The sequence below is a fragment of the Vombatus ursinus genome, unplaced genomic scaffold (genome assembly GCF_900497805.2).
Source record: "Vombatus ursinus unplaced genomic scaffold, bare-nosed wombat genome assembly UNPS02014810.1, whole genome shotgun sequence".
NCBI classification, from domain to species: domain Eukaryota; kingdom Metazoa; phylum Chordata; class Mammalia; order Diprotodontia; family Vombatidae; genus Vombatus; species Vombatus ursinus.
In genome coordinates, this window is record NW_020954588.1 from 725617 (window position 1) to 747629 (window position 22013).

A 22013-nucleotide genomic window follows, 5' to 3' on the forward strand; every position below is an offset into this window, starting at 1 on the left:
ACATGTCCTTGAGGACGTCTTTTCTGCCACTTCTCCCATGCTAGTCATATTGATTATATATAAGGTTTACTTAAATCCCCTATTGTTAACATTAAAAAAATAGTGACCCGTTCCATTAGGATCACTGTTAAATGAATGGATGAGTGGATCAAAATTGATTTCTCTGCCTTACTTCCTGCACAGAACTGCTGGAAATACAGTGTTTCATTTAATACTTCTCTTTGGAGGTCAGAGAGACTTTGTGGTATGCTTTGCACCATAGCTGGGAGACTCTGGGAAATTTTAAATTTCAAATTTTTGGACCTTCCAAGTTATATGATCTGTGATTTCCAGATAATTCGCAAATTATCAATAGGAACAAATAACAATATTAATATCTATAATAATAACTGACATTTATGTAGCAACTTGAGATTTGCCAAGAGCATGCAATTTGCTTTACCTGCATTATCTCATTTGATCCTAACAACAACTCTGTGTGTTAGGTGCTATTATTATCTCCATTTTACAAATGAGGAAATTGAGACTTAGAGGTGTCTAGTGACTCCCTGAATGTCACAGCTACTAAGTGTCTTCAGCAGAATTCAAATTCAGGTCTTCTTGACCACAATTCCAGCACTCTACGTACTACACCACTTAGTTAATGTCAGGAACTTACTGACATTTAACTTTAGGACCTTTGCGAAGTTTTATAGGAGGTGACACTTTTTCAGATTTGATCTTTGAGAAAAAAGTAGCATTTCTGCTAGAAAAGTTACTCCTCATATTTTACACCACCATTTTTCTTTGCAGAGGTGTTATTGTTTAATTCATGTAACCATAGATTTAAAGGTCTTCCAGTTTAACCCTCTTTTTTTCCCTTACAGATGAGGAAACTGAGGTCTAGAGGGGTTAAATATCTTGCTCAAGATCATGGAACTATTAATGGCAAAGGAGAGATTGAAATCCACAGCCTTGGAATCCAAATACAATTCTTTTCAGCTATGCTATGAGGATGCTTGTATTTTCTAAAACTCCTAATCAGTAATTTGCTATGGCTGAAGAGACAGACAAAGTTTTCGATCTCAAGAGCTCTAAAATGTATAAAGCTATTTCAAGAATCCAATTCTGCATTCATTCTTCAGTGATAAGGCTAAAGATGGTGATATGCTTTTCCCTTCCACCCTATAGGTGGATAATTTACATTCATTCTTCCTTGGTGTTAGTGTAAAATGAAGAGCAGCTGAATGTAGAAATATTTGGATTTGGAGTCTGAGAATACTGGTTGGAGACCTTGGTCTGCTCCCGAATAGCCATGTAACCTCAGCCAAGTCATTTAGCTTATCTGAAAAATTGGTATAATTGTATTTTGACTATTTACTTCACAGGGTTTTTATGAGGGTTTAACCTTGACCAAGTTACTTACCCTATCTGTAAAATGGGTATAATTATATTTTGACTATTTACTTTCACAGGGTTATTGTGAGGATCAAATAAGATTATATATATATATATATATGTGTGTGTGTGTGTGTGTGTACATATATAAAATTTTAGAAATTTTGTTACATGTAACATATAGTAATATATTAAAATTTTAAAACATAATTTTTATAAAAAATGTATGTTAAGTCTTATTTGATCCTCACAGCAACCCTGTGAAATAGTCAAAATATAATTCCACCCATTTTGTGTTCATCTATATGTGTATATACATGCATATGTGTATATGTGTATGTGAATATATACATATACACACAAATATGTTACAATGCAAATGTGAACTCTTATTACAGCCAGGACTACACTGTACTATGGAAGCCTTCTTTAAAGTAGGGGTGTATAGTGTGAAGGTTATCAGATGAACTGAAAAGATCACTCCAGGGAGTTCAATTCTATTCAGTTGAATTCCATTCAACAAACAAGTATCAATACCCTACTATGTGCTGGACCTTCTGCTATGGGCTGGAGAATACAAAGAAAAAAATGAGCCAGTCCTGCCTTCAAGGAGCTTATCTTCTACTCAGGGAAACCAATAGGTTCATGGATAAATTATAAAGTTATATAAATTATATAAGATATAAAATATACATACAAAGTAGTTTGGTGGGGAGGGGGGAGCCTTAAGCTGGCCTCACAGAAAGGTCACCTTCCCACAGAGCCTTGAAGGAAGCCAAGGATTTTAAAGTGGGGTAGGTGAAGAAAGAGTGATGCCTCGGAAGAGGACAGTTTATATGAAGGTATGGAGTTAGAACCAGAGGTTATTAACCTTTTGTATCATTGACCCTTTGGTTGGTCTGATGAAAGATATAGAGCCCTTTTCAGAATAATATTTCTAAATGCATAACGTAAAATAATATTATTATAAAGGAAACCAATGATATTAGTATGTGATGATTGAAATGTTAAAAATAAAAGTTCATAGATCCCAGGTTAAAAACCTCTGAGGAGATGGAAAGTCCTGAAGTAGAAACAGAAAGTATTCCAATTTGACTGGAGCATATACTGTGTGGGGGAAATTGATGTGGAAGCAATCTGGCAAGGTTGGAACTGAATTGTTAAGAAATTTAAATGGCAAACAATGAGGATTATTGTGGACCTGTGGCCAGATGATCTGTTACTAACTATTGATCACTCTCCCCCTACTGACCCCCCAAAATACATGCACATTCCAAACTAAAAACAAAAAATAATGATAAACTATTTAGTGATCATAATTTTTGGTGTCTGGCAGATCTGCACTCTCATTCTAAAGAGTAATAGATTTGAATGGAATAGGATATTGCTGTGATGGAAAACAGCTTTCAAGAAACTATAGTCAGCAACATCTTAAGCCACTGTTGTCCTTAATATCTGTGTGACCTTGGGTATGTAATTTCCTTTCTGAGTCTTCATTTCCTCATCTGTAAAATAATGGGGTTGAACTGGAAGATTCTAAGATATCTTACTACTATTATGGCTTTCGATCCTATGATTCACATTTCCAGTCCCCTTCTGTTGTTGTTTTTTTTAAAGTGATTTCACAGATGTACCTTTTTCTCATTTTATTTCGACAATAACCCTATTGGACTGATGGAACAAATTTTACTCTTCCCATTATAAGATGAAAAAAAAATGACAACGGAATAAGTTGCCCAGGTGGTAACAGGGCTGAGACCGGAATGTTGGGCTCTTGGAACTTGCTCAGGTACTAGTAATCCATTGCATTAACTTTGACATTTTCCAATATATCAACATGTCTAAGTATTTCATTTATGAAAGTGTGATGATATACTGAATATGAGTATCTCAAATTCATACTGAGTCACAGAGGCAGCATGAGCATGGCGTAGTGAGAGAGTCAGGAGACCCTGAAACACATGCATACACACAGACACATACATATACACATGCATACACACACATATATCAATAATGCCATCACTGGCAAGTTATCTCAGTGCCCAAGTGACTTTCTAAGATTATAACTTCTATGAGTAAGTTGGTGATTTGCACTGGTGGAAGAAGTTTTGACCTTGGGTCTTACCCAGAGCAATGGAACCATAGATCTTGAACCAAATATTTTTTTTTTAGTCTCTATCAACCTATTTGTTGTTGTTCAGTTGTTTCAGTTGTGTCTGATTCTTTGTGATCCCATTTAGGGTCTTCTTGGCAAATGCGGTGGAGTAGTTTGTAGTAATTTCCTTCTCTTGCTCATTTGACAGATGAGGAAACTGAGGCAAACAGGGTTGAGTGACTTGCCCAGGGTCACACATTTAGTAAGTGTCTGAGGCCAAATTTGAACTCAAGAAAATGAGTCTTCCTGACTCCAGGTCCAGCACTCTAGCCACTGTGCACCTGGCTGCCTCATTCAATCTATTCTTTGTGTATGGAGTGTATATATATATATATACACACACACATACACACACACACATACACATATATATGTATATGTATATATACACCCACACCCACAATTCATGTATGTGTACATATATGTGTATATACGTATGTACATATATGCATTCATGGGTATGCATGTACATATATACATGTTTACACACATATATGGATATTGCATAAATATATGTGTGTATGTTCATTAAAAATATATATGCAACTGATACACATTTATATAATTAGTCCGTTCATCCACAGGTAGAAATATCAAATATTTCTTCTTCAAACTTTTAAAAACTTAACATGAAACAGAAGGCCTTTGTTCCCAATGAAGACTGAATAATGAATATTTTACTAAGAGTCAGAAGCCTTTAATAAGAAAAAAGGAAAATCACAGGTCAATTTTATTTCCATGACTCTTTCTTAGTAAGGGCAGTGGTATTGAATTCTCTTGTACATGGTGTACATTAACAGGCTCATTCTGTGCTCAGTCTGTATAACTAAGTTCTCTTCTTTCAGGTTATAAAGGTTTCCACAAATCTACTCTTGGTTCCATGTATCATGCTACATAAATTAAAAAAGGAAGGCCTTTTAGAAAGGCCGCAAATTTTTCTCCTCTCAAGCTGAGACAAAATCTTTTGTATATTTTTCAAATGGAAGGAAACAGAAATATATGGCAGGTCAATGTTGTATTCTAGTTATGCTCCAATGCAGTAAGAAAAAGTGTTCTAAGCAGAACCTTTAAGTCAAGAGCATCAGAATTTGTTTTTCTTAAATGCCCCTCTTTGTTGAAGAAAGGAAGCCTATCATACCACAAAGACCTCATTCTCCTTTTGGAGAGGAGGCCGTTTTCCCTAGCCTCATGACTGGGTATATGAAGGATCTACCTTTCTAAAAGAGCCAAAGCTAAAAGAGAGATGACCAAGGACTTATTCTTCTCATGAGGAAAACATAACACTTCAGCTGATGACTTCATCTAAAGCTCAGAAAAAACAGTTGAGGAGCAGCAGAGATGTGATAGCCTTGGGCGAGCACCAGCAATACCCCACCCAGCAGGGCACTCTGGCAATGCATTGTCCATCAGGAAGCAGGCCCAGAACACATGGAGTATTGGAGACAGGGGTTTTCCCTCCATGTGGGTCCACTGGTAACCTGTGCAGCCTAAGTGTGTAGACTTAACACATATACTTTGACAGCATGCATTTTTTACATGTGCATCCTCTGAATGTGGGTTCTAGATCCATGTGTTCTCAAAAGATGTGTTTCTCCACATATGCTCCCCGGCCACATTGGTTCCCTATATGTAAATGCCTTCACACATACTCCTGGCCACATAAAGTCCTTACTTGTGGACCCCCATGAATAATTACTACTTATCTTCACTATTCCCATTGATGATATACATATTTGTGGGATACTTTGTACCAAGTTTATGAGAAAATTATGAGAAAATTTTCTTACTATGCTATCATTAAATGTCTTTGTTTTGGATTAATTGTTCAAATTAATCATTGTGGCTGATTAGTACAAGCAAACATATTGGTGGAGGTTCATGAGTTATAGTTCTGAGTAGATGTGGACTTACACAGTACTTTCAACCTGGAACACCTTTTCTCAAATGTCCATGGGCAAAAAAATCATACTCTATGTGCTACAAATAAAAATGCTTAAAGAATAATATGGGAATGAGAGTTGAAGGTGTCATCAGCTGGGTATAGTGGGAAAGACCTCCTGCAGAAGGCGTGATTTAAGTTGAGTCTTGAAGGAAGCCGGAGAAACCACGTAGGAGAAGGAGGGAAGAGGTGGGGAAGGGTCAGACACTTTGTGAGCCTGGGAGGATAGGAGTACTTTAAAAATAGGAAAGTCTGGAATAGGGGAGGGTCTGGGGAGAAAGATAATGAGTTTTGGACATGTTGAGTTTGAGATGCCAGTGGCTAGGACTTGAAGGAAGTAAAAAGCATAGATTGGAAGAAAGGTGGCAAAGTCTTCTAAGGATGGAAAAACATCCTGAATAATGACCAGATTGTCTAGAAGGAAGGATTGTATTGCTGATGAAACATGAGGTTGGAAAAAGTGACAGGGTGGGGCAAGAGAACTTCATATAGTCCCTTGAATTATACTGGAGAGTTGAGGTTCGATTTAATAGGGAAAAGGAGCCAGAGTGTGTGTTGAAGACAGGACTTGATAAATGAGGCTTTTGTGAAAGTGTCTGGGAAGTCCTTTCTCACACAAACAATGGTATGGCTGTGATTTGTCAAATACATTTCTCAATAATCATATTCAAAGGGTAAGAGATGGGAAGTCGAGAGACAATTAGAGGCGACTTCAGTATTAAATTGTGAAGTGCTAAAAAACCTGAATCAGAGTGGTTGCTATGGAAACAAACAAAAAGGAACTAATACAAATGACATTATAGAGAAAGAATTGGCAGAAATTAGGGATTGAATAGATATGGAAAGTGAAAGGGGAGGCAGAATTACAGCTAAATTTTAGTTTTCAGAACTCAGAGACCAAGAAAATAACAGCATCATCAATATGAGGGAACCAAGTAGATGTGCTGGTCTGGATGAGAGGTGTGGGGAAAGGACTATATAAACAAAATCTTATGTGGTCCTTTTGCTTTGTAGTGCATGGGCACTCTGGTCTCACATGTAGTGTCCCTGTTCAAGGTCCTCCTGACTTCAGAGCTGGTGCTCTATCCACTGTGCCACCTAGCTGCCCCTAAAATCTACTTCTTAAAACTCTTATTTACCTCAGTGTATTTTGTACAACACCCTGCTACTTCTCTATAAAAAAAAAATGAGGTAAGGGGAGAATTAGGAAAGCACAGTAGCATATAAGCAAAAGGAGGGGAGAATTTTTTTTTTTTTTAGGCAATTGGGGTTAAGTGGCTTGCCCAGAGTCATACAGCTAGTAAGTGTCAAGTGTTTGGTCTGAGGCCAGATTTGAACTCAGGTCCTCCTGACTTTAGGGCTGGTGCTCTATCCATTGCACCACCTAGCTGCCCCTAGGAGGGGAGAATTTAAAGGCATAAAGGTACCCATTTTTAAAATTGGAAAATAGTCTGATTTTTTTCTTCCCAAACTGGAATAACTAGATTGTTAGCAGCTGCTAATTATTAAAAAAAAAAAGATGAAAAAGAAAAGAAAAATTAAAACAAAACAAACAAATAAAAAACCTCAGGATACGCATAAATCATACAGATAGTTATTGAATAGAGGATCTGTTTATGCAGATAATATTGGCCAAGTCCAGTTCCTTTTAAAGGACAATTATTGGCTCTCTGGAAAAATTCCAGCTACAGTAAAAATAATAACAAAGCTGGAAATTGCTAAAAAAAAGAAGTATACGTATTTTATTTGACTTTTGTTATTTTCAAATGAAACAAATTTTGTGCTGAGAATGTTCGGTGCTGAGTTATTTCTAAAACTAACATGAAATAATTAGTTTAACCTGCCTAATTCTATAAGTAATACTATCAAGGAGATAAAAATCTGTGTGAAAATGAACATCATTATAGTTCATTCAAAAGTAAATAAATACTCTGAAAGTGATTGGCCTTTCATTGTAGATAGCTAATAACAAAAGAATTCAGGAGCAACAGTAATATTTTAAATTGCTTTTTAAGAAGCTAAATCTGATGAATTGCAACTTCATTTCAAGATAATTGAATGAAGGCAGCTGGAAAAGCTGGGGGCAAGTACTGGACTAGGAGTCAGCAGACCAGGATTCTAGTGCTAGGTCCACCATTTACTAGCTCAACGACTTTGGACAAGCCAATTAACCTTTCTGAACCTGTGTTTTTACCTGCTAATCAGCACAATAAGTGGTATTATCACAACCCCACTTACCTCCCTACTTAAAAGGTTTGTTGTGGAAATCAAATGAAGTACTTTGTGGGAAGGTGGGAGGGGGCACTACGCGTGTGTGCACGGGAGGAGTAATCTTTGTCAAATGCTACACTACTGTTAAGTGTGAGGCCTAGGGCAGTTTTGCAAGGGATTAGCTCTGTCCTGCTTATACAGAGGGAGATATGACTCCTGAGTGGCTGAGAGAATGCTGAGGATAACTCTGTCTGCAAATGGGACTTAATTCAAATTGTTGCAATGAAGGACTTCAGAGGCACACATGGATCTCCAAGAAGGTTTTTGAGAGAGAAAGAGATTTTCAAAAGATGGACTGGAGCCCTCAGAGCCATAGACAAGTATGAAAGCAGGCCCATCTTCCTTGACCTCAAGGAGTTGTAACTCTAGAGATTATGAAGAGGGGATCTTCCCTGGATGAAGTTGTTCTCTCTCCTGGTATGAGCTGAGATTTTATTTCCTCTTGGGTATTCTTTAATATATTCTAATCTGTGGAACATTTCTAATTTTTATTTTCTGTTTTGTTTGGATAAATAGGTTTACTTGTTATTAGCTTTTTGTGTTTTTTGTATAACTAGCATTTAGTGGTAAGGGGTTAAATTGATGAGTTTAAGCTAAGGGCTACCCTCTCCTTGAAGAGCAATCAAGGAAGTTGCTTTCCTTTTTAGCCCCTAAACATTGTATTTAGAGATATTTGAGGGTGGTACAATATGTTGAATACCTCTCTAGGAGACAGGAGAGATCACCTAGCCTCTGATGTCCTGGACTTTTCCTGCTACTCCCCACCTGGTGTTGCAGACCTGGCCCTCTTCCAACTTTCTGCAAAAGTGGACCAGACTTCAGACCATGTCTACTAATTCTATCCACTTCTGTTATCTATCTAACTATCTATCTATCTATCTATCTATCTATCTATCTATCTATCTATCTATCTATCTATCTATCATATTTGTTACATATGTATTTTAGATAATCTTGCTACATATGACTTACATAAGATATTATTATAATTTATATTTATATTCAAGCCATCATGAACCAACCTTTGCCTTTTGAAAGGGGGCATTTAAAAATGGAACATTCTATTAATATCTTAGTATAATCTTTCTATTTTGAGATCACCAAAACTAACTAAAATGTAGGAAGTTTATGTTTAAGAAGGTTAAGATATCTGAGTTGTTTTCTGTCCTACTACTAATCAAGATAATAATGGCATCTAGAAAAAAATCAGTGAGATATTTTAATGATATTCAAATGTAAGAAAATATGTTAAAGTTATTAAGAGTTGAATTATTGCAACTCTCCATAAAAAGTTCCCTTCTCTTTTCAAATTGTGTAATACACACACACACACACACACACACACACACATATATATATACATATATATATATTTAACCTGATGTAGCTCATTGAACAACCATCTTGATTTATTGCAGCTCATTTACATTGGTGATTTCGATATATCTCCAGCCTTGACCCCTCCCTTTAGCTTCTGTTCACCAGTTCCAAGAACTTGCTGTGTATCATATCTATGCCTCAAAAACAATCTGTCTAATATCTGGTATAATGGAAAGGCTTTAGATTCAAATTCTTACTCTGTCACTAGCAGTAAAAACTTGGTCACTCAACTTGTCCCCATGGTTTACACCTCTGTAAAACACGATGATATTATTTGCTCCATGTACTTCACATAGTAATTGTGAGGAAAGTGATTTTGCAGCCATAAATCTCTGGATTTGAGTTTCTTAACCTAGGGTCCAGTGATCCTAGGAATACATGGATAGATTTTATGGGATCTGTGAACTTAGAAAGGAAAAAAAATCTTTATTTCAATCTAATTGGTTTTCTTTGTAATCCTAATTTATTTTATTCATTTAAAAACATTATTTTAAGAAAGTATCCATAGGCTTTGCCAGGCTGCCAAAGGGGTTCATGACACAAAATTGATTAATAATAACCAATATTTCTATAGCACCTACTATATGGCAGGTACTATGCTGGGTAGTTCTCAAGTATGATCTTGTTTAACTCTCAAAAAAGCCCTGGGAGGTAGGTGCTATTATTATCTCATTTTATAGTTGAGGAAATTGAGGCAGACAGTGACTTGCCCAAAGTTATAGAGCTAGTAAGTGTCTGAGGTGGGATTTGACTTCAGGTCTTCCTGACTCCCTGACCTCCAGCACTCTAGCCACTGTGCCACCTACCTGTCTATAATAAAGTAGGCTAAGAACCTCTTCTATAGATAAATGAGTTACTCTATATAAATGAGTCTCTCTCTCTCTCTCTCCATATATATATGTATATATATACACATATACATATATATTTAATATGTGTGTGTGTAAATGAATCTCTCTAAAATCTGCCTAACTTGTTTACTTCTCTCCTAACTTGTTTACTTCTCTCAATGATGCTACTACTATTCTCCCAGTCACCAATGCTCAAAACTTCTGAATCATGCTTAACTCTTCTTCTTCCCTATTTCCCCATTCCCCACCATTTAATCAGTAGCAAGGTAGAAAGAATTTGATCTCAGATATTTCTTGCTTTTGTCTCCTACTTTTCTACATAGTGAAATCATTCTATTTCAGGTACTTCCTGCCTGCATGAGTATAATTGTTTTTCCTGCCTCTAATTTCACTCTTTTCTAATACAGCCTTTGTGCTGACATAAAAATAATCTTAATTGTGATTATATCATTCCCTTGCTCCAAATCCTTTTGTGACTCCCCATTGTCTAGTGAATAAAATACCAACTCCTTAAAATAGAATTCACTGCTCTCCACAATCTGGCTCAAACCTACCTTGCTAGACGTTAGCTCATGGTACTTTCATTTGGCTCCAACAAATAAGGACAGATCATTGATCTCATACTGCCCCCTACTGCCTCTGTACATTTGCACGTGGCCTTTGGCCTTTCCCAATGCATGGAATATAGACTCCCTGCCCCCAAAATAAGTGGTACAATAGGTGGATAGTAATGTCTTGGGGTTAGGAAAATCTGAGTTGAAATTTGAACTCAGATAATTTTCAGTTATGTGACCCTGAGCAAGTCTCCACCTGTATCTGTTTACTCATCTACAAAATGGGAACAATAACCTACCTTACAGGGTTGTTATGAAGATAAAATGCAGTAACATTTGTAAAGTGCTTTGTAAACCTTAGAGCACCATATAAATGCTAACTATTGTTATGATTGTTATTATGATTATGATTATTCATTGAAATCCTCTGCTTTCAAGGCCAAGGTCATGCATTCCTCTTCCATGATACATTTTCTCTTCCCTTCCCACCCCTCCACTGAAAGAATGATCTCTCTTCCTATTGAATCTTTCAGCCTACCCTATTAGACCGTTCCTATACTTATGATCACTTGCATATATAATTTCCTTCCCTCCACTAAACTTGACAACTGATTAGATTTGGGAGGGAGAAGGAAGAGTAAAGGATGGTTCGAAGGTTGCAAACTTGCTGGAAGGAAAGAGCGACCCTCCAAAAACCTAAGGAAATTCAAGCTTTTTGAGGGGAAATAATTAATTCTGTTTCAGACAGGTTGAGTTTGAGATGCCTATGGGATAGTTATTTGGAGATATCCAACAAGCAGCTGATGAGGCAAGAAGGGAGGAAGAATTCCAAGTATGGCACCCATTTCCACCAATGAAAACTGGCATCATGCTTAGGGAATTTCATGAGGGTTTAGAGAGGTGAAATGATTTATTGCTCATGGTCACATCACTAGTATATTCAGAAATGGATCTTGCATCTAGGTCTCCATGACTTAAAGGCTAACTCTCTATCCGCTATAACCTATTGCCTTTCTTTAGAAAGTCTAAAATTCAACCTAGTCTGTCTGGCTTTAATCAACAAACTGGTTATAAGAGGTTTCACCTGACAACTAGGCAATCTGTCATTCTGTAATGTTGGAGTCTGTAAGCCAACAACAACTCCAAGGTGAGAATGACTCAGCCATGGACAGATCTCTCGTAACAAAACACATTGCAGCTTCACAGTAAGAAAGGTATACAAAAATGGTCCCTCTGGGAATTGAAGTCATCCCTGCTAAGATTTACAGTAGAGTAGGGACAGCTGTATAGACTTTTTCTCTCAACATATATTCTCTGTGGGCAGTACTATAGGACTTCACAAGTCATATTAAAAAAAAGCCTGAAAGAATAATCTCTCTCTCCCTTGAATATTCTACTAGTCCATTCCTATATACATGATTATTTGCATATATTACTTCCCTAACTCTCACTAGCTTTATCAGCTGGTTAGATCTGGGAGGGAGAAGGTAAAGGAGAAGAAAGAGTCAAGGAAGTTTCTAAGGTTGCAAACTTGGGTAACTGAAAGGAGACAGGGACCCTCCAAAAACCGGGGATATTCAAACTTTTTGGCGGGAAATAATTCTGTTTCAAACATATTGAGTGGTAACAAAACTGATTTTGGTAACACTCGTGGCATCTCACTACTCTACATATTCAAGAAGTTCTCCCTTTTCCACACCAACATAAAAGTTGGGTAATCGTATGGTATCAGAATGATCGGCAGCACGGCATCAGTAGACACAACATTGAAGTCAAGAAGGCTGGGTTCAAATCCCAGCTCAGATTCTCACTTGCTCTGTGACTCTGGGCGAGTCACTTAAGGCCTCTGGCCTTGATTTTTCTCATCTCTAAAATGACAAGGTTGGACTCAATGGCCTCTAAGATCTTTTCCAGCTCTAACTTGATGATTTGCTGATTTTTTTTTGTCTACCACAACGGGGTTATAGGGACACATTCAGGCCTTTCAGCTGAAAAGGGAGAAGTTGAGGGCAAAGAAGAGGATGATTATATATAAAAATCTCCCTTGTAGGGCCATGTAGTCATTTGCTTAGGTCTTGAGGCTTGACTTTCTTACCCTCAATTACCCTTGCTCCGTGCCCAAGAGATTAATAATGCTTTGCAATAAAATTTACACTATCAAAAGAGCATACTCATATTTATCTATGCATGGGAATCAACATCCAATAAATGATGAAATATCAAGATTAATGTTAAATGTGGGTTCCTCTCAAGGGAACATACATCTTGGGGCAGTTAGGTGGTGCAGCAGATAGAGCATGGGTCCTGGAGTCACGAGGACCTGACCTCAAATCCGGTCTAGACACTTGACGCTTACGAGCTGTGTGACCATTGAAATCCTTCTCTGCTTTCAAGGCCAAGGTCATATATTCCTCTTCCATGATACGTTTTCTCTTCCCTCCCCAGAGATTAAACATTGTATGTAAGAAATAGTAAAAAGTCACTTAATTCCGATTGCCTCACCAACCCTCCCCCTAAAAAAAAATTAATGTTAAATGTTTTAGTAACATTAAGTGAGCGGTGCTAAGAGGGACCAACAACTCTTTGATTTTTCTGGTGTAAGAAGGCAAAACAACAAAGATCTATTTCATCTTCATGAATTTAACATATGCCTTGTGCCCTGCACTTCAATCTACACTACATAGGTTCATAGAACACTATGCAGTTTGATTTAAAAAGGTTTCACTTGCCAGAACAAACTTGAACTGCATGTGGAAAAGTAAGCTTTCCGCTATTAAACTTTCCAATTCAATGTCTATAAAATAGAGCTGTGGATCTTTCACCTATTGCTATATGCTAAAAGATATATATTTTTTTCAAACTTATAGCCAAATAGTCCCTTTTGTGGCCAACAATAGAAAAATACCTCCTCCCTCCATTAGGTTCTTTATTGTCCTTTCTATATGGAAATTTGGCATCTCCTTTAAAATGCAATTATCTTCTACTTTTGCTGGATTGCTTTGTAACACTTAATTAATTCTCTCCTTTTAAAGTTCAGCATTATTGCCTTCTGGAGGAATTCCAGATTTTGAAATGAGAACTATCCAGAAAAATACCAGGCTTTAAATACTCGAGAGACTTGGATTCAGTGTCCATGACTCCACTCCCTTCTGAACTTATCTTTGTGATAATATCCAGTTCAATGGACAATCAGGTAAATAACCTGGCTTGCCAGTCTAAGTAATTACTAAGTTAGTCAACAAACACTTACTAAACATTTTTGATGCGCCAGCCACTGTGTTAAGCATTGAGGATGTAATGAAAGGCAAAAATGGTGCCTGCCCTCAAGGAGCTTACATTTTAATGGGGGAAACAACATGTAAATAACAATGTACATACAAGGTCCTAGGTAGCACAGGTAATAAGTGGGTCAATCCAGGATTTGAACTCGTGTCCTTTGACTCCAATTTCATCCTTCTTTCCACCATAGCATGAAAAGCCTACCATGTGACAAGCACTGGGGCTATAAAGACCAAAATGAAAGTCCTCATCCAAAGGAGGTACACATTCTAACAGGGGAAACAATATGTATGCTACCCAGATATATAAAAGAATACAGCATAGATAGAGATTAATCTCAGAGAGGAATGTACTAGCAGTTCAAGGGACTGATGAAGGCCTCCTAAAGATGGTGGGATTTGAGCTAGGTTTTGAAGGAAGGCAGGAAAATTAAGAGGTAAAGGTGAGGAGGATGAGCATTCCAGATATGAGGGACTGCCAGTGCAAAGGCGCAGAGGTGGGAGATTAAACATTGTATGTAAGAAGCAGCAAATAGGTCAGTATAGCTGGATTGTACAATATATGTGTGTGTGTGTGTGTGTGTGTGTGTGTGTGTGTCAGAGAGAGAGAGAGAGAGAGAGAGAGAGAGAGAGAGAGAATTGAGTCTAAAATGACTAGAAATGTAATAAGGGACCACGTTATAAAGAACTTTGGATGCCAAACAGAGGGCTTTATATTGATCCTTAAGGCAATAGGAACCACCTAAGTTTGTTGAGTGGGGGAATGGATTGGAGTTGGGGGAGACTTGACAACATTGGGGAGTTTGGAAGAGAGGAAGATTTTGGGGGGAAAGATAATTGAGATCTGTTTCAGATATGTTAAGTTTGAGATGCCTACAGGGCACATAATTCAAGATATCCAAAAAGCAATTGGCCATTAGATTGTGAGCTCCTCTTTTGTATCCCCAGTACTTAGTCGAGAACCTGGAATATAGCAGGTGCTTAAAAAATGCTATTGACTAATTGACCGGGACTGTAGCTCCAAAGAGAGAATGGGCTGGATATAGATTTGGGAATCATCTGCACGGAAAAGTTAATATAGAGAGAAAAGAGAAGATGGTCTGAGGCATAGCCTGGAGGATATTCATGGTTAGTGGGCATGCAATGCATGAAGAAGCAATAAAAGAGACTGAGAAGGAGAAGTCAGAAGAGAGAACAGTGTCAGAAACTCAAAGAGGAGAGAATATCCAAGAAGAGGTGGTCAACAGTGTCAAATACTGCAGAGAACTCAGAGAATGAGCACTGAGAGGAGGCCACCAGATTCATTAATTAAGAGATTACTGGTGACTTTGGAGAGAGCAGAAGGATGGACATGAAGAGCAGCTCTGTGCTGGAACCAGAGAAAGCCTTTGCCTGAAACCTTCTGGGAGGGAGATACTCTTAGGATGGATGTCTCCTAGAACAGTTGTACACAATCTAAAGATGATTCCCAGGTGGAATGTTCAGCATTACAGAATTCAAGCAGGCACACAACTGACTGAATTCCTAAGTCAGGACCCTCCTAAACCATCATGAATGTGGATTTGGAAGGAATTCATTTAAAAATATGGTTATTTTTGAGGAAAGATAAGAATTCATTGGAATGTGAATGGGTACAGGTGGATTTATTGTGTCCTCTTGATATCCATGAAGTATCAATGTTATATGCTGAGTACGAGAGCAATACAATCAGATGTAAATCCTACACAATGGAATCAAACTTAATTTTCAGGTACCAAAAAACTTGAGGTCATAAGATTATAGATTTAGAGCCAGAAGATCATCTCTCTCTGGACCTCAGTTTCTTTATACATAAAATATGGGGGAGAAGGTTATGGGGCTAGAAGACCTCTGAGTTCCTGTCTAGCTCCAGATTTATATATTATGGACTGCTCTAGCTCCTTCATTTTACAGATGAGGAAACTGAAACCTAAAAAGGCTAAATGACTTTCCCAAAGTTGCATTGTGACAGAGGTGTGACTCCAACCCATGTTTCCTGAATCCAAATCCAGCTATCTTCCTGCTGCCTAACACAAATATTCACATACTCCCCTCTATTTGGATAAATGCCAGGAAGTGATATTCTCAAGAGTCTTTAATACAAAAAGAACTAACCAAATAGACTATTCCCAGAGTCCTAAAGAAAGTGAAATGTTGGCAATTTTGAAGAAATGAAAAGGGGGACACCTAGTGAGCTTCCATTCATAGGTCATTTAGCTTTGGCCAGAACAACCTAACATTGGGCAGAAAGAGCCAGCTTGTTTACCCTGTGATACCTCTCATACATATGCCAACATTATGGTACTGTAGCATCTTAGAAGAATAAACAGGAGACATGAGGCATAATATAGTATCTCTCCAGGAGAAAGTCAGTCCTGGTCAGAACTCAGTGTACCAGAAGAATCACCCTTGTTATAGCACTATACAAAAAAAAAAACCTCTTAACTGCAATTAGGTCCTGGTAAATAGAAGTCTTATACTCCTAAAATATTCAGGCAGAGCATTTGGACCCTTGGATTTCTGAGAGACTGGTTTTTGTTTTTTTTTTTTTATTTGTAATCTATCAGAATTTTATTATTGCCTTTAATGCTTCCCTTCTTACCAACAAAAGACTCTTCCTTCCTTCCTGGGCAACTTAAATGCCTTCTAGTTAATAAAGCAGGTAGGATTAAATTTTCAATATCTCTGTGGGCTTGCATGCTGTATGCATGACATCTCACAAATGCTGTTTTCTGGGTGAAGTGTGCCTTAGTTGCTGGCCTCTCTGAGGGAAGAGCTCTCCAGTGAGAGGGAAACAAAGAGTGATGCAATTATCTGGGGAATTTCTGAGCACCTACATAGCAAACCAGGATAATTTCTGCAACAATAGCCCACAAATGAGCTCTCAATGGTGATCTAAGCTCATGAGATGACAGCAACACTTTGCTCTGCACTGGTCAAACAGCTCTGGCTGGAGCTGTACAAATAGTTCTGAGATGATCAGCTTAGAATATATAGGACCAAGATCGCTTCTGTAGAGCAATGACTAAAGTAATCATACACCTCTTGTCATTCGAAACTTCCAAAGACCTTGTAATATTATAAACTACATCTTTTTTTTTAACCAAAGGTGGCCTTATTCTTGAAGGTCACAGGAAAAAGACAGAAATGTGGACCTCAGTCAATGTCATTGTGACTCCAAAAAATAGGTGGGTGGGAAAAAGAAAGGGGTTCTGAATTAATAGAGGCTTGTTGTGATTCCAACAAAGAAATAAGGGGGAGCAGCTTTGATCATTCTACCCAATGGAGAAGGGACTTAGAATGGGGGAACCTATAAAATGGAGCTAACAGGCATCATCATCTACTTCTAATATGGTCTTAGTGCCTAAGGTACATGGATGCTTGGATTAAGGGAGCAAGAGAGGCAAACAAGCTTCACACAACATTCCATTCCCTGTCTTCCTCTATGCCTTTGCATTGGCCATCCTTTGTGTTGGAAATAGACTCCCTCTTCATCTCTGATTTAATGGAATCTTTGGTTTCCTTCAGGACTCAGCCCAAGCACCACCTTCCACATAAACTCTTTCCTGGTCCCTTCAGGTGCTCCCAGAACCACCCTCTGTTCATTTTGCATATTCTTACATATGTACATGTTGTCTCTCCCATTAGAATGGAAACTCCCTGAGATCAGGAAATTTGCATTTTTGTCACTGTGCTTGGCACAGATACTGGCATGTAGTAACTGCTTAATAAATTAATATATTTTGCTTAATAAATTTTGATTGACTTATTGATTCAATCATGTTGATCAGTGGGTCATATACTAGAGGCAGGTAGGTGGTAGAGTGCAGAGAGACCTAGACTTGGAGCCAGAAAGATCTAAGTTCAAATGCTGCCTCAGACACTTAAATGATGTGTATCCTTCGGCAAATCACTTACTCTGCGTCTGCCTCAGTTGCCTCAGCTGTAAAATGGGGATAATAATAGCATCTACCAGGAGGCAGCGAGGTGGCTCAGTAGATAGAGCACTGGGACTATAGTAAGGAAGACCTGAGTTCAAATCCGGCCCCAGACACTCACTAGCTGTGTGATCCTAGGCAAGTCACTTAACCTCTGTTTGCTTAATCCACTAGAGGAGGAAATGGCAAACTACTCCAGTATCTTTTCCAAGAAAACACCATATGGGGTCATGAACAGTAGGACATGATGGAACAATTGAAAAACAAAGCATCTATTTCCCATTTACAGCGAGGATCAAATGAGATAATATTTATTAGAGTGATCTCTGTAAACCTTAAAGCACTATATAAATGTTAGCTATTATCATCATTATTATTATTTATGGCTGGAAAGGATTTCAGGGGTCATCTAGTTCAATCTCATCATTGTGCATACAAGGAAACTAAGACGGAGAAATATTAGGGGTAGAGGGCATGACTGTGAAATGCGATAAGACCTATAGTATTTAGTCTCTATACTGTATTAGCACTTAATGCCCTTCATAAATTGTCCTTATTTGTTACCAACATTCTTGGGCTCTATCATCCACTCAGAATGATTTTTTTTTTTACTTTTTTACTTTTTTTTGATACTTTGTTACCAGTCTCTACACCTTTGAAGTGGTCATTCCTTATGCCTGGAGCACATTCTCCCCTTCCCTCTGGCTCTTGGAATCTCTGGTTTCCTTCAAGGTTCAGCTCCAGTATAATTTCTGACGTGAAGACTTTCATAATTCTCCCGGAAGCTAGTGCTCTCTCAGAAAAATCACCTTGTAGATATCTTTTCTGTGTGTGTGTGTGTGTGTGTATACACATATATACACACATGTATGTATAAAACACATGTAGTATATATACATACACACACGCACACACATATATATGTATATAAAATCTCCCTTAATAAAATGTAGACTCCTTAAGAGCATGAGCAGTTTTTAAATTTATGTTTGTAGCTCTTGGCGCAGTACCTGGCACATTGTGAAAACTTAATAGATGATTTTTGATTAATGGTTTTATTTATTAGAAGGGAGGAGTTTGCATGTATATATCTACAAATACACACATATGTGTTTGTAAATGCATACCTATGTGTATATATATACACATATGTGTACAATATGTTTACATATGCATGTGAGTATATATGTATGTGTGTGCAAATTTATAGTTTGTTCATTTTTCAGTTGTGTCTGACTCTGTGACCCTATACTGAGATACTGGAGTGGCTTGCTATTTCCTTCTCCAGCTCATTTTACAGATGAGGAAACTGAGGCAAACAAGTTTAAGTGACTTGCCCGGAATCACACAGCTAGTAAGTGTCTGAGGCTAAATTTGAACTCAGGAAGATGAGTCTTCTTGACTCCAGGCCTGTCATTCTATCCATTGTGTCACCTAGCTGCTCCTGCATACATGCATATATTTGTATGTATGTGTATGTATATGTATGTATATACACATAATTTTTCCAAAATAGAAATAATAGAAATAAAATATATCCACATATATTTGATTATATATACTATATGTATATACAAAAAGGACTATGATGTAAAAGCAAAATAAATCAATAAAATATTTAAAAAAGAAAACCATTAGTAAGAAAACACTATTGAAATAGGAAAGCTGAAACAAATAGAAGAAATGTAGCCACAGGGGTTACAAATGAACATTTTTTTGGAAGTAAAATCTTAAACACAGAAAACTGCTTGGACTCACCTGTACAACACCTGTACAAGAATCCAAAAAGATGCAGCCTTTAGGTTCTTTGGATATTTTCTCATCTTTGTAGAAGTTCATAATGTAGGAATTATCTGGCAACTGAGTCAGCTGAAAGTAACGCTTTTTGAATGACTAAAATAAGCCAAAAAAGAAGAGAGTTAAAATTGTTTGGGTGAATCATAAAGCATTTTTCACAGAAATTAGAATATTTAAAAATGCCATTGGGTCATTTCACTTCTTGGACACTGTTCTGGAGAAAACAAACTCCTCTTTAATATCATCATACTTCTTGATAAGTAAAAGATGAAGGGGGACTAGAACATAGCCACATACAAACAACATCATCTCCGCTGTGACTCTCAGTGGGACTGCCCTCAGAGATAACCACACTAAACCTGGATAATGATCACCGCTTACCCGGACAGTGATGCTATTATTGACCGTGCTGTTAAAATTCCCCTTGTAAAGCCAGCCAGACTTGAAGACTCCTGGTCCTCCTGGTCCTCCACCTCCCTTGGAAGATGAGTGGGATGTGGTATCCTGTGCAAAAGATATCCGTAATAATGTGATGATTGCTCTTGTGAATGGGAGATAGGAGATGAATTCATGATATGGGATCTCATTAGCATGCCACCCTTGCAGGGTGCAACTCGTTAATGGCTTAGTAAATAAATTATAGAGAGCTGCTTGGGCCAGAGATGTCATCCAGGGGTCACACAGTTAGTAAATGTCAAAAATAGTGTTTGAACCTAGGTCTTCCTGGCTCTAAGTTTCGAGCTCTAGCTGTACACCACGTCGCTGCTGAGAGTGGAGGCATCTAACTTAAAATGGATGAAACTCTTTTCTCTGTCCAAAGCTGTTTATTTATTAGACTATAGGGCTTGATGATGAGGTTGCACCAAATGTAGAACACTGTGAAATGCTCCAGGGCACTGTTATCTACATGTTACAAGTATTTAACCTTAAACAGTCTACTTACTTCATCCTTATCAGCATCTTCATGGTCAACTTCAAAAGAATGGGAAGGTAGTTTCTCTGGTCTGAATTCTGTTCTGAAATAAAGATAGTAGAAATATAGTGATAACAAAATAATAAAATGAAACAAAGATAATAGAAATCCTCTCTTTTCATCTTCCTTTTGTGTTTTGTCTCCCCCCACTGAATTCTAAGCTCCTTGAGGGCAATCATCTTTCTTTTTCTATTTGTGTCTCAAGAGCTTAGCACAATATCTGGCACACAGTAGATGCTTAATAAATATTGTCTATGGAATGACTGCAGGTTGTGAGACTTGCCTCAGTGATGAGAGTTTCCAAAATGGAAGTTCACTACATGAACAAAATCACAGATCTCAGCCAGAAAAAAAAAAACAAAAACCCAAAAACACATTCCTTAGATCAGGGGCCCTTGATTGAATAAATAAGCAAATAAATAAATAAAGCATATATAACATATTTGTATTTCATTGTATTTATTTACCTTTGTGGTCCTGTATACTTTAATTTTATGCATTTAAAAATATTATTCTGAGAATAAATAGGCTTTGCCAGACACAAAACATGTTAAGAACCCTTGGTTTACATAAAGGAAAGACTTAAGAAGGTCGTCTCTTTATTTGCCCCATCTAATGTTGTTATTTTCACTTTATGAAAAAAAGTTTTGAATGAATGCAAGCGTCATACTAAAGGCTGGGGACTGACAATTCAAACAGAGCTATTGTTGGAACAACAGTGTCATTGAGTACCAATCTTTTGCTCAGTCCACTAGGCTGTGCTGCTCCCCTAATTAAGACTTCACAATCAGTGTTTTTCTGAAGCTATCCATTAGTGCCCAAAGGTTCTGTTTGAGCTAGGGCATCCAGAAAATTCCCTCGATAGGACCTTTACCAATTATGATTATCATTGCCCATCCTAAGGGTCCAGCAGTATCATAGACCTGGCTCAGCAAAATGGAAAACTGATTCCACAGGGCACTTTTTAAGGGTGCATATGACTTCAATAACAACCCTTTGGAGGGAAGCAAAAAAATCGAGCCAAGCACGTCAACATTTCTAAATAGACATTTGGCTTTAGGAATAAAGGGTTGCATCCATATATTTCTCCTTTCCATCAGGATATCTGGTGTCGTCTAGACAGAACCACAGACTTTCATTTGGGATCTAGAAACCAGAAGCAAATTCCATTTTTACTCACAAAATTTTCACTCACTCATAAAATGTTATTGATAGTTCAGATTACAAAAAAAGGGACGAAGGGGGACGCTCCATAAATAAGTGAAAAAACAAGAATGCTTTACATTTGTATCGATTGAGTCTTCACTAAATGGACTCAAACTCCTTTTTGGATATGATTTTAAAAACTGCAATCCAAGTGAATATACCTATTTTACATAGATGGATGATAATAATCATAGAGCTTTAAGGCTTGCCAAACACTTAATATATATTCTTTTGCTTGACACTCCGGTCAAATGAATGAGATAAGTGATATAG

At 37.5% G+C, this 22013-nt stretch overlaps 1 protein-coding gene across 4 annotated transcripts in view; it reads right to left on the bottom strand.

Annotated features, from left to right (window-relative positions):
* The window catches only part of DOCK10 (dedicator of cytokinesis 10), a 273934-nt gene that overhangs the window by 128902 nt on the left and 123019 nt on the right, over nucleotides 1-22013 (bottom strand). For all 4 annotated transcript variants that reach the window (XM_027875937.1, XM_027875940.1, XM_027875941.1 and 1 more), the window contains exons 5-7: nucleotides 20505-20577; nucleotides 19943-20065; nucleotides 19523-19657 (exon numbers count right to left, since the gene is read on the bottom strand). In XM_027875937.1, the coding sequence (XP_027731738.1) occupies nucleotides 19523-19657; nucleotides 19943-20065; nucleotides 20505-20577 (331 nt within the window). The remainder of the gene's footprint in view (nucleotides 1-19522; nucleotides 19658-19942; nucleotides 20066-20504; nucleotides 20578-22013) is intronic.